At 48.5% G+C, this 12,807-nt stretch overlaps 4 protein-coding genes across 4 annotated transcripts; 2 read left to right on the top strand and 2 right to left on the bottom strand.

Annotated features, from left to right (window-relative positions):
- Nucleotides 1–1,499: 1,499 nt before the first annotated feature.
- Nucleotides 1,500–2,815, bottom strand: JR316_0009141 (uncharacterized protein; the record flags this gene model as incomplete). The annotated part of the gene is made up of 2 exons (XM_047894849.1): nucleotides 1,500–1,960; nucleotides 2,017–2,815. 2 exons carry the CDS (start codon nucleotides 2,813–2,815, stop codon nucleotides 1,500–1,502), a joined length of 1,260 nt encoding a protein of 419 aa, XP_047746308.1.
- A 777-nt stretch (nucleotides 2,816–3,592) lies between these two features.
- On the top strand, nucleotides 3,593–8,878 carry JR316_0009140 (Paxillin; the record flags this gene model as incomplete). The annotated part of the gene is made up of 4 exons (XM_047894848.1): nucleotides 3,593–8,206; nucleotides 8,284–8,455; nucleotides 8,517–8,707; nucleotides 8,780–8,878. The coding sequence occupies 4 exons, from the start codon at nucleotides 3,593–3,595 to the stop codon at nucleotides 8,876–8,878; spliced, it is 5,076 nt and encodes a 1,691-aa protein (XP_047746307.1).
- Nucleotides 8,879–9,101: 223 nt separating this feature from the next.
- On the bottom strand, nucleotides 9,102–10,542 carry JR316_0009139 (Glutathione S-transferase omega-like 2; the record flags this gene model as incomplete). The annotated part of the gene is made up of 9 exons (XM_047894847.1): nucleotides 9,102–9,158; nucleotides 9,224–9,317; nucleotides 9,388–9,467; nucleotides 9,538–9,701; nucleotides 9,756–9,949; nucleotides 10,000–10,147; nucleotides 10,207–10,263; nucleotides 10,320–10,352; nucleotides 10,407–10,542. 9 exons carry the CDS (start codon nucleotides 10,540–10,542, stop codon nucleotides 9,102–9,104), a joined length of 963 nt encoding a protein of 320 aa, XP_047746306.1.
- Nucleotides 10,543–11,139: 597 nt separating this feature from the next.
- JR316_0009138 (Flap endonuclease 1) lies at nucleotides 11,140–12,367 on the top strand (the record flags this gene model as incomplete). Its single annotated transcript, XM_047894846.1, has 5 exons — nucleotides 11,140–11,180; nucleotides 11,248–11,310; nucleotides 11,361–11,532; nucleotides 11,588–11,821; nucleotides 11,882–12,367. The coding sequence occupies 5 exons, from the start codon at nucleotides 11,140–11,142 to the stop codon at nucleotides 12,365–12,367; spliced, it is 996 nt and encodes a 331-aa protein (XP_047746305.1).
- Between the last annotated feature and the right edge of the window lie 440 nt (nucleotides 12,368–12,807).

Below are 12,807 nucleotides of genomic sequence, written 5' to 3'. Positions count from 1 at the left end.
GAATATCCAGACATATTGGGAAAGGTCATCCTCCACAATCACACTTCCTACTCACATCTTGAATGTTGTTGCCCAATTCTAGTCACTGTTCGCAGCAATTCTGGAGGATTTAGAACGTGCTCTGAGCACTTGCCGGATGGTTGTCTTCGGTTTCATTTCCTCCGTCTCCGTGATCATGATATCTCTGGTGGGCGCTGTCACCAGCCTAATTTTGTGGCGCTGACAAAATGGACGAACTGTCCTGTAATTCCGTTGGTTCCCCGATATCGTTCGATGATTGCTTACGGAGACAGTTTCATTGGACACAACCATTGTCCTATTAATAGCCACTATGATGCACGCCATGAATGCAGTCCACCCATCTACCTTGATGTCAATATGACGCCCCTTCTTTCTTACTAAAACGTTCCATTTCTTGTTGGATTTTTCTCCACCAAATGTCACGTTTGATATCAATGTTAGAAGTGGTAGACTTAGTGCATTTGGGAAGGTAGACGTTGGATATGTTGCTGACGGATAAACCACGGCAACAGGTTCTCACTCCTTAGATTCGGAGCTCTCCATCCCAACTGCACATGCTGCTCGCCAACAACCAACCGTGGCATTTATGCGGATTATCAAGATGGTTCTCGTCGTCGCTGAGCTTCGTCAGGAGTATCATGGTATTCTATCATCGGGTGCAAATCATTTTGACAGATTTCAGTTAACCAGTGAATAGGATACAGCGACGCGGAGCAGTGAGAAACCACAACAAGAAGAATATCAGCAGTCCTTGATTGGTTCCGATGAACACGACCGATGGCCGACGGTGATTCATGGGAAGTGAGATAGGTGGTAGACATCACGATTTCAAGCACTGTAAATCTATTTCTGCACTTTTGGATATGCTAAGCAGATGTCAAGGACAAGCTACATTATAACGAAACGGCCTGAAGTAAACTGTCTAAAAAAGGGAAAAAGTACGAAATCGTTTTACGCTGGTCAGGGGCGACGTCAGGGCCACTTCGACTCTCATTGAACAGAAATACCAACTGTGGATAGGTAATGCTTGCCCGGAGTGAAAGCGACCATTTCTTACCGTATACAGCAAATCATGGCCTTGGCTGCAATGTTTTGCGCCACACTGAATGTTGTTGGCCACATATAGCCAATCAGCGTCTCTTATGATACATGATAGACGCTTGGGCCATTGCTCGGCGGGAGCGGACTTGCGATGATATGCACAATTGGTCAATCGACATCAAAGCTAAGTTATTGAAGTTCACAATTGATGGTCATCTAAATGCCAACAACATTTGGGGAAGGTGCATGTTATTAAAGTAATGAAGTGAAGTGAAAAGTTCGCGTCTTTTTGACAAGTCAAAAACCTGTCACATTGAAAGTTTAAAATAATTAGCAATAAAATAGTGTTACACTACAACAGTACTAGTACAAGATTACAAAGGTTAAAGAGCAAAGGACAAGGTATCACACAACATGGATATTAACTTCTTTTGTGATTAATCTGCATTTGCAACCACGACCGCTTTACTCGGCGAGACCCAAGTTTTCCCAAACTGTCTCTCCAGGAGATCTTGCATAGACTCAACACCAGTCAGCCTACATCTCTGACGCTCTTTATACCACTCCCATCCAGCCCATTTACTCCAACTAACCCATATATCCCGCATTTGCTCGCGAGCAGAGCGATCTGCCAGCCAGAACTGGTAGTACCACCACTCGGAGCTGCACGCGCCAAGGAAGCCCTCGTCAAAGAAAGGAATGACGCCGGCATGAGCGGCGGAGAGGGGGTCACGATACCAGACTGTGATAATGCGCGAAGGAAAGAGGAGGAAAAGGGCGTTGATGAGAGTCTGGTCTTTGCCTACGAATTTCCCGAGAGACAGATAATGGTTATGATAGGCGTAGTAGGTGCGGGACCACCATGAGATGGCTTGTGGAGATCCTCCGAAGAAAGACCCTGGAAATATATGAAAAAAATATACTGATTAATTTATAAATAGATGAGCTTTTTACCTTCGCTGACTTCATTGTCGATGGGTCCCATATCTTCCTTCCACCTACTCATCCTTGTTGCGGGTAAACCGGTCAGCGGAAAGAAGAGAAGATCGTTGGCATTCGTCCCAGTGATTTCCGAACCTTTGTGCCATATCTGCTCTACCCTCCTGACATCTGGCCAATTTTGATACCTGTGTTCGCGCCTGAAACTGCCAGCATCATTCCAAAATGCATAATCATATACTCGCCCTTTACCAGCCAGAATCTTAACAGCGGCGTTCAACAAAAACGGTTTGGCATTCCACACGGCGTACAACGCCGGCGAGTGAATTTTTTTCTCCCGGTCTTGATTGTGCATCTTGGCATAGTCATCTTCCAAGCCCTTCAGAGGTGAAACATCGAATGGCGATGCGTATGAGGTATCGATTGTGATAGTCAAGCCATCCGGGCGGGATCGACGGACGACAGGTGCAAAATCGGGCGTGGTGAAGAAGTAGACATCGGTCGTGATACGCTGAAGGAACTGGGTGAGCCAATATTCGTATTCTTCGTGCGAGTGCTTTGATTTCGGTAGCGGGAACATGGCTGATACGAGCAGTATGCGCGATGCATTACGGGAGTCAGCAGCCGCAGGCGGCGTGGCATCCTCGAGGACAAGGGGATCATGCGCATTCTCCAACGAAATGGTCACCGCAGGAAAGGTTTGTATGGCGTTGTTGGCAAAGAAAAGAAAAGACAGAACAATGAGAGTGATTGAGGCTATTAGGGCTCTTTGACGACGCGGTGAAGACTTTGGCCAGGTTCTTGCCAATGTCATGACGCTGGCGCGACGACCCAGATTATAAGGCGGGTATTTTGTATGAGAGATGTGAGTGTCTGAGGTGAAGATATGCAGCGCAGCAAACTACTCCGTAGTCTTGGTATTCATGAATCATGAGGTAGCCACGCGTCCGGGCATCACGTAGCGTCATGTAGTCATTGCAGTGTCAAGATGGAGTAAGCCCCAGAAGAAAGCCGCGCGCCTTTCATTCTGATTAACATGACCAAATTTGTGTCAAAAGAATGTTAAATGATATACGTAGGCAGTCTAAAGTATCTTCAGCTGTCCCAGTCTTGAGGAAGTTTCCGTTGATAATCTTCACTTTGATGAAAAGACGCTGTGTGTTTTTCATTTCAACACTTGCTCCCCTGTAGCCAGTATAACAAGTTCGCAAGATATAGTCGTTGACAAGAGTCAAGTTATAATTAGGACCTCGGCCTCAGGCCTCCATAGACGCGAGTAGAAAAACATTTTTTTGAAGTGAAGTAAGAGTCAGAGAGAGCGACAGCGCGAGTCGCGCCCAGAGTCAGCGTTCGTTTGAGCTTTATCTGATTTCCCCTTTTGGATGCTTTCTATGACCCGCAGAAGTACCCACGTGACTGGAATTGATAGGGTGATCGCGTTTGTGTTCGTTTCTGGAAGTGCTGTAATCGTGAAATCCAACCACTTTTAGTTTTTAATCGCATCGTCGATAACTGAAAGGACTGGGTAAGTTTCTTTATTCATAAATGCACCTTATGTCTGAAATTGGTACATTCAATGCTAGTCACACACATGGCTCATAACTCTGGGTTTTACCAACAAGGGCAGCCTGTACAGCAGCAACAACAGCAACAGTACTCGCCAATGTTCCAACAACCAATGAACATATATCAGCAGTTGGGCAAGCCGCAACCGCAACCGCATTTACAAAGCCATCCCACATATACGGCTCCTTTGCAGCAACCCCAGCAGCAGCAGCCCATACAATCACAGGGGTTCCAGTTCAACCAACCCCAATACGTTCAGGCCCCGCCCCAGCCTCAGCAGATGCAGGCGCCTTATGTTCTGAGCCAAACCCCGTATGCGCCTTCACAGACGCCATATCAACCCTCCCAAACACCGTATATACCATCTCAAACGCCTTTCTCGTCGCAAGCCCCTTATCCTATATCTCAAACTGCATATGCCCCAGCTCCGATCACATATCCTCAGCAACAACAGTCGAATACCCAGTTTGTTGCGCCACAACAACAGCAGGCCCAACCAGTGTACGCTCAACCTACCCAACCACAGATATCCCATATACCGACGTCCTCGTTTCCGAATCAATCTTCGTCAGCAATACCGCTGAACTCGTCCGGATCGTCTTGGAGGGTTGCTACATCAAGACCACCTCCAGTAGCTCTGTCTGCCACGCTAGCCCAACAAGCACAAGCACAGGCTCAGTCTGCTCAACCACAACCGCAAATACAAATCCCACAACAAGCGCCACCAGCAGCACAGCAGCAGCAAACCACTTCGACTCCACAGACTCCGGGCCGGAGACCTCTGCCTCAACCAGCACCAGGAGTAAATGCAAAGACGCCTGCCTTACCCCCTCCAAATACCCCTAAGCGTATACCTACACTCCCCAATGCAAATGCTATACCTTCGGGGTCGTCTAAACCCTTCCCGATTGAACCCATACAGACAAATATACCGCAAGCCTCTAAAACACCTTCACCGACCAGGGGAAGACCCCTTCCCACCCCTACGGAGTCCGGAAACAAACGAAATACGGTTGATTTAGGTAAACTCCCACATACAAGTTTTGGGAGTACTGCTGGTAGTTCTGCATTTTCTAATGCGAGTACTGCTTCCTCAGCATCAGGCTCGGGATGGCCAGTGAAAAAGGTTGATACCAGTCCTACAAGATCAGTTCTTCCTTCTCTGTCAGAACAGAAAACATCCAACAATGCCAACGTACAGCTCTCAAGAACATCTAGCTATGCGGTGAATCTGGCCTCATCCGATTCTTCACCTTCGAAGACAACGACTTCTTTCCCGAAACGTAGAGAGAGTCCTCCGCGGTTCCAATCTGCACCAAGTTCAGAATCTAACAGTCCGACCAAGGAGAACCCGCCTACTAGCACATGGAATCGTTCAAACTCTTCTTCCTCCACGAACTTGAGTTCTTCTTCAGCGCCAGCACCTCCTGCGCCGAGAGCCATTGCATCTTCCACATCCCAATCATCATCATCAACCAAATCGTCAGCAGCAGATGCGAACTTTGTGGCTTCACCCACGTCCGCCACCTCTTCGTCGTCTTCCGCGACCGCTCCGCCCAAGAAATTCGTCCCGATGTGGAGACGGACCATCCCGGAGATGCCTGCACCAGCATGGGGCTACGCCGCTGGCATGGTCTCTGAACCGCATCCCCAACCGCCACCACCGCCCGAGCCGCCTGCTCCAGCACCTGCAGTGGCTGCTTCTCCTGAAAAGTCGAAGGGGAAAGGAGGTAAGCTGAAGAAACTTTTCAAGGGCTCTTCGTCCTCTGCACCAGCACCGGTGCCAGCGCCAGCACCACCGGCAGCGGCACCAGCTCCGCGTGCTGCTCAGTATCAGGCGAATCCTAGTCAGGGGTTGAATTCCGGATATCCTCGAGCGAATGTTAGTCCTGTGCAGCAGAGATATCCAGCATATCAGCAGCAGATCGCACAATATGCACAACCGCAGGCACAACCCAGAGCTTATACATCTCAACCGCAGCAGCAACAATATCAGCACTACCGCCAGCAACAACAGCAGCAGCAAGAGGAGGAGGAAGAGGAGGAGACGGAAGAGGAGGAAACTGAAGAAGACGAAGAGGAGGAGGAGGAGGAAGAAGAGGAAGAGACCGAGGAAACGGAGGAAACGGAGGAAGACGAATCTGACCATCGCTACCATATTCACACTCGGCAGCGTAGTCAGCCTCAGGCGCAGAGCAAAGGAAATGCTCGGATGCGCAGTCAATCGCGCGGACGGCATGCATATGAAGAAGAGGAAGAGGAACAGACGCCTAAACGAAAGGTTTTACGACCAAAAGCTCCGAAGGTCGACCCCTACACAGACATCAGTCCATCTGGAAAAGCCAAGATCAAGCCCAAACTTGCTCCTCGAAGGATGGAGCTAGATGAAAATCCCTCTCCTAAAACCAAACTACGCCCCAAAGCAAAGGCACTCGCGAGGTCTACGCTGGAGGACGAGGAAGAAGAGGAAGTTGATTTGGAGCGCACGCCGAAGAAGAAGAATGCCATCCACGAGCGCGAGCGTCAGATATTGGAGGCGAGGAGGTTGAAGCATGAGCGTTCCCGGAGCGCTTTTGAGGAGCGCGATATTGCCAGACATCGACGAGAGCCTAGCGAACGGGAGCAGAGGCCAAGATCGGGGTCGGCGTTTGCTGGGTCGGCGCCTACGAGGAAAGGAAAGAGCAGGTACGAAGAGGAAGAGGAGGAGGAGGAAGATGATATCAGCCTCAGGTTGGCGTACGACGACGAGGAAGAGGAGGAGGATGACAGCGAGTTGGAATGGTTGAAGAAGCAAAAGGCGATGAAGAAGAGAAGAGCCGCCGCTGCCCGTGAAGCTCAGCGCAGCGAAACTTCCAGTCCTCAATACGGCATTCGTGATCTGAAGCCTGCCAATCGACGTGCTGGGTCTGGATCTGATTCGCGCGCAGCACCGGCGTCACGGTACGGTAATAGATATGAAGAACCCAGTGAGGAAGAAGAAGAGCAGGAATACCGGCAAAGGCGTCCTGTAACCGCAGAGCGGCAAGTCAACAGAAACGGCAAGGAACGGGAGTGGGATTATGAACAGCCAGAACGTAGGTATCAAAATGTTGGTATGGGGAACGGGAAAGGTACTGGACTGCCTCAGCCTCCCATGATGCGGGATTCGACGACGAGTCAAGATAGACAGATTCGCGGAGGACCGAGACTGAAGAGCGCACCTATCAAGTTTGACGACTACGATCCGGACGAGCATCGGAGGCAAACTTCTGCGCGCGACAATTTGCCCATGCAGTTCTCTTCAATGAACATGAATGGGAATAGTCAGGAAAATAGAAACAGGAGCGATAGCCGTGGATCAGCACACTCGTCCGCCCATTCATCCGCCTGGCCAGTGGATCTTCCCCGATTACCAAGAACCCCAGGATCTGCCACTACTCCAGGCAGTGTGATGAATGACGGCGGAGGATACTTCGACATCAAGCCTCAGCCCCAGTCTATACCCAATCCTCCGACCAATTTTGGCAACAGACAAAACCAAAGCCAGGGAGATGTGAACAGAAACAATTACCGCGAACGCATACAGAATCACAGGACTAATCTTGACTTGGATGATCCTCCTCCTCAAGCGACTGTAGTTCGAACTCCTTCTCCCGGTCCAACTGGTTATACCCTCAGTCAGAGAAGGGAACTTCCCCAACCTCAGGGGCGACCCCAGAGTCAGGCATTCCCACCATCTGCAGAACGAGTCGCACAGCAGCTTGCCCGACGCCGCTCGCTGTATAACGCTCCTTCTGCATCAACTCACCAAGAGGATGATAACATGTCGAAGCCACGAAGACCTCAAAGCCAGGTGTACGATGTGCAGAACAGTCAAATGCACCAGCATAATCATCAGATTGGGCGGTCACATCCTCCGTCTGCGAGCTCTGCCCAGTTCGCGAGCGCACAGCTTAACCATCCTTTCAATGTCCCAAGACAGCAGCCGCAGACCCCTGCGCCACCTCCAACCGTAGGTATCGAGTCTCCTCATCCCATCGGAGGACGAGAGAAGTTAGCCGATATACCCAAGATGGAGGAAGACAGTAACGACGGAAGCGATAACGAGCATCATCGCGGCGCGCCCAGGATACAAGTCGATTCCGCTCCTCCGTCAATTCCCATGATCAATGTGAATTCGTCGCCGATGGGAAATGGGGGTGGGGGTGGTGTACCGATGATCAACATCGATTCTGTGGATAATGGGTCGCCGAGAATGAGGAATAATGCGCCGCAGGCACCTCAGATTCAGGTCTTTGAGGTACCAGGGATTAGTGTAGCTGGACCTTTCGATGGGCCGAGCATTAGTATTTCTGGGCCCGACGACCTTAATCAACATCAGCACCAGCACCCGCAACAACAACAACAACAAAGTCGACCCCTACCCCCTCAGTCTCGTCCACAAACAGGATCGGACTTTGGTGGCCGACAATCCCGCCCCGGGGCGGGTGGGTTGATTTGCGGCGGATGCAACGGTCCTATTATCGGGCGCATCGTGAGTGCCATGGGTTCAAGGTACCACCCGGCCTGTTTCAAATGTACTGTCTGCAACGAGCTGCTGGAACATGTCAGCTCTTACGAACACGACGGGCGGCCATACTGTCATCTGGACTACCATGAGGTAAGCATTTGTCCCGTCAAACAAAAAGCTAACCTCTGATGTCTGAGTTTGTTTCGTGTTATTTATTTCTTGAATAGAACTTTGCACCCAGATGTTATTCGTGCAAAACTCCTATCGTCGAAGAGCAGTTTATCAGTCTGGATGATCCTGCATTAGGAAAGAGGGCCTACCATACTCAACACTTCTTCTGCTCCGAGTGTGGTGATCCGTTCCTAACCCCTTCGGGTGGATTGCCCACCAATTCTCAAGGTTAGTTCAGCGCCTGTTATCTTTCTGCGTTATGTACATACGAATTTAATATTCTGCATAGGGGAGCTCGCGGTGACCGGAGATGGCGAATTCGAGGGATTCACGGTGTACAAAGGTTACCCTTACTGCGAGGCATGCCACGTACGACTCCGACTCCCGAAATGCAAACGATGCAAGAGATCCATTCGAGACAGCGACCAAGCAGTTGAGGCGCTGGGAGGAAAATGGTGTTGGGCGTGTTTCGTCTGTGCTGTGAGTAAATTCCCCATTGCTGGTTGTTTTGTGGGATTGTTACTGATTGGGTTTTTTTGTAACTTTGTATAGAGCTGTCACAAGCCGTTTGAGAACCCTTCGTTCTTCCAGAGGGATGACCAGCCTTACTGCGAACATTGCTTTAGCATTATGCTGCGCAACGAAATTTAATGATGATTATTCTTTTTTTTCGTTCTTTTTTGGCTTGACCAATCTTGTTAAATTATTATTGGATTTTATAGATTGTTTTATGGAATGTATAATTTTTTTGTGGATGGTCTGACTTCGAGCAATTTTGAGAATTTCATGAGATGTCAACTTTAGATACATGTTGGGCGATATGGTTACATTACAGGTTTAATCTTAATCCAAAATACACAACATCAAAGACTGTTTACAATGGGAGGACGTTGGGTATGGGCCCAACAGGGACAATCCGGGTAGGGTTGATCTAACGCAGTGTATAATTGGATTAGAGATGACAGATGGCGAATGAGAAAGAAACTGGATACACACCGAGGTGTGGGACCAATAGTAATGGGACTTGATATGTTCAAAGTTTGTTGAATCTTTGAAGGCCGAGTTCTCCCAATACAATTTTTGCATCCATCTAACGAGAAGAACAATAAGTTTCCGCGGAAGATTGATGGAGAAATCTACAGTTTGTGTAATTTACGAACCTGTGAATGGCAGGGTAACCGTCGCGGATGGTGCGAATGTTGCACTTGAAATGTCCGACATATACAGGATCGAATCGGATCTAAAAGATGTTTTTGAATGGATAAAATTTCAGTCGGCTTTTACTGGATTGCGAAAGGCAAGATACGCACAATGGTCACCCAGAGTCGGATGTCCGCCTCGGTAAGCTTGTTACCGATGAGATAGTCTTTGCCAGTCAAGAGCTTTTCGGCTTTATCAAGAGCTTCAAATACTTCGACAACTGCCTTGGAGTAGGCTTCTTGTGTGGTGGCAAATCCAGACCTGTACACACCGTCTGCAATAATTTTAGTTAGGAACAGTAGAATCCAAGTATTCGGATGGGGCGTACTGTTGATGTTAGGATAAACCCACTCGTTGACCTCGTCGATCTGAGCGCGAAGATCTTCCGGGTAGTAGTCAAGAGCAGCCTTTTCAGCTGGCAAAAACTCATTGAAAGCTGTGTTGAAAATCCTAATGATCTCTGAACTCTCATTGTTGACGATTGTGTGTTGCTTTTTGTCCCACAGGACCGGAACGGTGAAGCTGAGGGATGTAATGAGATGGGAGCTAGGAACGACCTGAGTGAGACGTACCGGCCAGAATAGTCAGGATCGGCTTTCAGGTAGAGGTCCTTGACGTGTTGGGATTTGTACAGCGGATCTTCGTCTGCAGCGGGAAATGGATCGACTTGCGCAAATGGCCAGCCATGTGCTCCCATGTGAGGAGATACCACAGTAACAGCTGAAGTCACCATACATGTTGAGTGGGGAATTATGGGATGTAGGAAGAACGAAACGCACGAATAATGGCTTCTAAACCTTTGAGTATCCTTACAATCAAAGTTCTCGTAGCCCATGCTAAGGAAATGCAGTTAGCATATCTACCTCGTTACCTTTGTTTGTGCTGGACTCACGACAGGCATAAGAAACATAAAGATGGTAACGATCTGAATGCCTGTGTGAGACGAAAATCAAAATGCATCGTTATTGAAAGCATTCACCTTGCTCGGGAGGGAATTTCCCCCCTTTCTCAATCGTGTTACGGAAGGAAGAGGCCTGTCGTTTGAACGAGCCATCAGGTTCTGTCTTCATCTTGCTGATGTCTGATTGAGAGGAAGTGTCTCTGGCTGTGGTCATGGCGCGAATATGCAGATGTCTTGGTTCTGGACGTGGTTGTAAAATGGGCGACTTGATGGGTGCACCGAAGTAGAATCTGCGACTTATAAGGTATCGCGGTCCTGTCTTATTGATCCATTGCAATTGCGAATGCAGAGTCCCACGTGAGATTGTGATGTCAAGCCATGCTAATAGGGTTCTCTTGCTAAGCTTCTTGTGAAATACAAAGGAGGTCGTGGGCTCTGCTGAACTTACGACGATTGCAAAGCAGAGTCGATGTCCTCTGAACTGTGACGAGCTTTTGCATTTGTGGGTAGATTGAGGACACGGTATCAGTCGTAACTGCTTAGTACGACCAACAACCTCATTGACCTATGACGCCAACGATGGTTTGAAAGAGACTCTCACTGCCATCACGGTCATTAGTCAAGCTATATTTGGCATCACTGGGCATCCAAGTTTGCCATGTCATTCCCAGGACGTGTAAGCATCGCGTCAGCGAGATTCGACAGTGTACTTGTGGTTTCGCTCACCCACCGTTGACCTTCGCGAACCCTTGCTGGTTCCTCGTAGACATTTGTATAGGCTGGTCTCTCAAGTTTGACCATATATCCCCGTATGAACGGCTCGAAATTGATTAAAGTGCTTCGTAGATACTCGTGCGTAATCTCACCCCTAATGAATGTCAGAACTGTTTGACTCTATGACAGTATAATCGATACCCAGTCCCTCACTCTTTGAAACTCTACCTAATCGACTGGGATCTTTAAAAGGGAAGAGGATAGTCATGTAAGGTCTCATTTTATCTGCTGTGTTGGTGAACTTACGCTCTCTCGCAGAGATGGCACTCAATATATGATAAATTCTCGTCGTATGACGGGTTATGGCCTTTACAGTCATATATTAGGATGGTACTCGCTGGCGAAGGAGCTTTCAAACAATAGGGTATCTGCTATTTGCGTCTTTGATGGGGGTTGGGAATATATGATACAAAGACTTGCACCACATAAGGTACGCGACAGAACTGTTTGTCCAACCTCGCAACAACGACGAGCGGATTCAATAGGAGATCCTTCCGCTAGGCCAAGTTCCAGATTATTCCCAGTCAAAAACTGAGTGGTTAAAAGCTCGACGCGACGAAGAAAGGTCCACCTTATCTTCATATCTTCGGCATTGCATGAAACTTTTACGTAGCATGGGTATTCCCTGTATCGTATCGACCAGGCCCGTCTCAGCAGAGGCCTTGGCTTCCTCGCTTGTTATGAGCGGACATGCTGACTATGTCGCAGGTGACAACCCCGTATGACCGAATTCTCTACATTCGGTTCAGTAAACCTCTGACACAATATACCCCGTCTAGGCTGCATTGGTATACGGCGCCCCACTTATTCAAAATCTGCTACCAATGATACCCGATCCCATAGAAGTCGTAGGATTCCCGAAAAAGAGTATCTACGGTACCCTCCGGATGAGCAAAATCACTTTAATGGACCTGGAGATACTTCTTCGGCCTGGTAGCAATAGCTTTCCCTACCGCGTCGTCTTCACGCCTGACCAGGCATACTACCTCATTCGACGGCACGGAACAATAGAAAACATTTCCAACGCCCTACAGCTCGACAGATCCTACCTTCCACCACAAAGCACCTTTGCTCTGCGTGATGGCTACATGGACCGCGTTAGGATTGCACGCCGATTGTTCGAGCTGCCCCCTTTGCCCCCGTACTCTGCGTTTCAACATGTTGAGCCGCATCCCGAAGTTACAAGCGAGTTTATGAAGGAGCTCGATAGCCAACTGGACCAGCTTATTACGCCGATGGATTCATACAAGATGGAATTATCTTGAAACTGAATTTGCAAATCGACATAATACCCCAAACCGCCGAAGATGTGCCTTCGCGAGTGTGTCGTCGTTGGTTGTTTTCGCAAAAGCTTTGTGTGGAAGCACTGCGAGTTATTTCTTCGAACCTGGCGACAGACCTCTGGAACGAGGATTTTCGAATCACGTCATTGACCGTTACAACCATGATTAGGATATTAAGTTTCTGTGCATCAGTCTAGTGCATCATGGCTGCTAATCGATAGTAAAGTCAAATTTGTAAAGACCTGTCTTTCGTTACTACGTTGTGCGAGATGATGGGCATGCTTAACGAGTGAATTTACAATGTGTGTACCTTGAGCACCTGCAATATATACATGAACACCATATCTTTTTGTCTCTTTGAAGCTTGTGAAACACGCTAAATGCTAGGAGGGCATAAAATAACATAGGAAAAATCTCACCGA

This window comes from Psilocybe cubensis, chromosome 8 (assembly GCF_017499595.1).
Source record: "Psilocybe cubensis strain MGC-MH-2018 chromosome 8, whole genome shotgun sequence".
Taxonomy (NCBI): domain Eukaryota; kingdom Fungi; phylum Basidiomycota; class Agaricomycetes; order Agaricales; family Agrocybaceae; genus Psilocybe; species Psilocybe cubensis.
The sequence above is the reverse complement of the archived record's forward strand: the minus strand, read 5'-3'. Positions and strand labels throughout refer to the sequence as shown.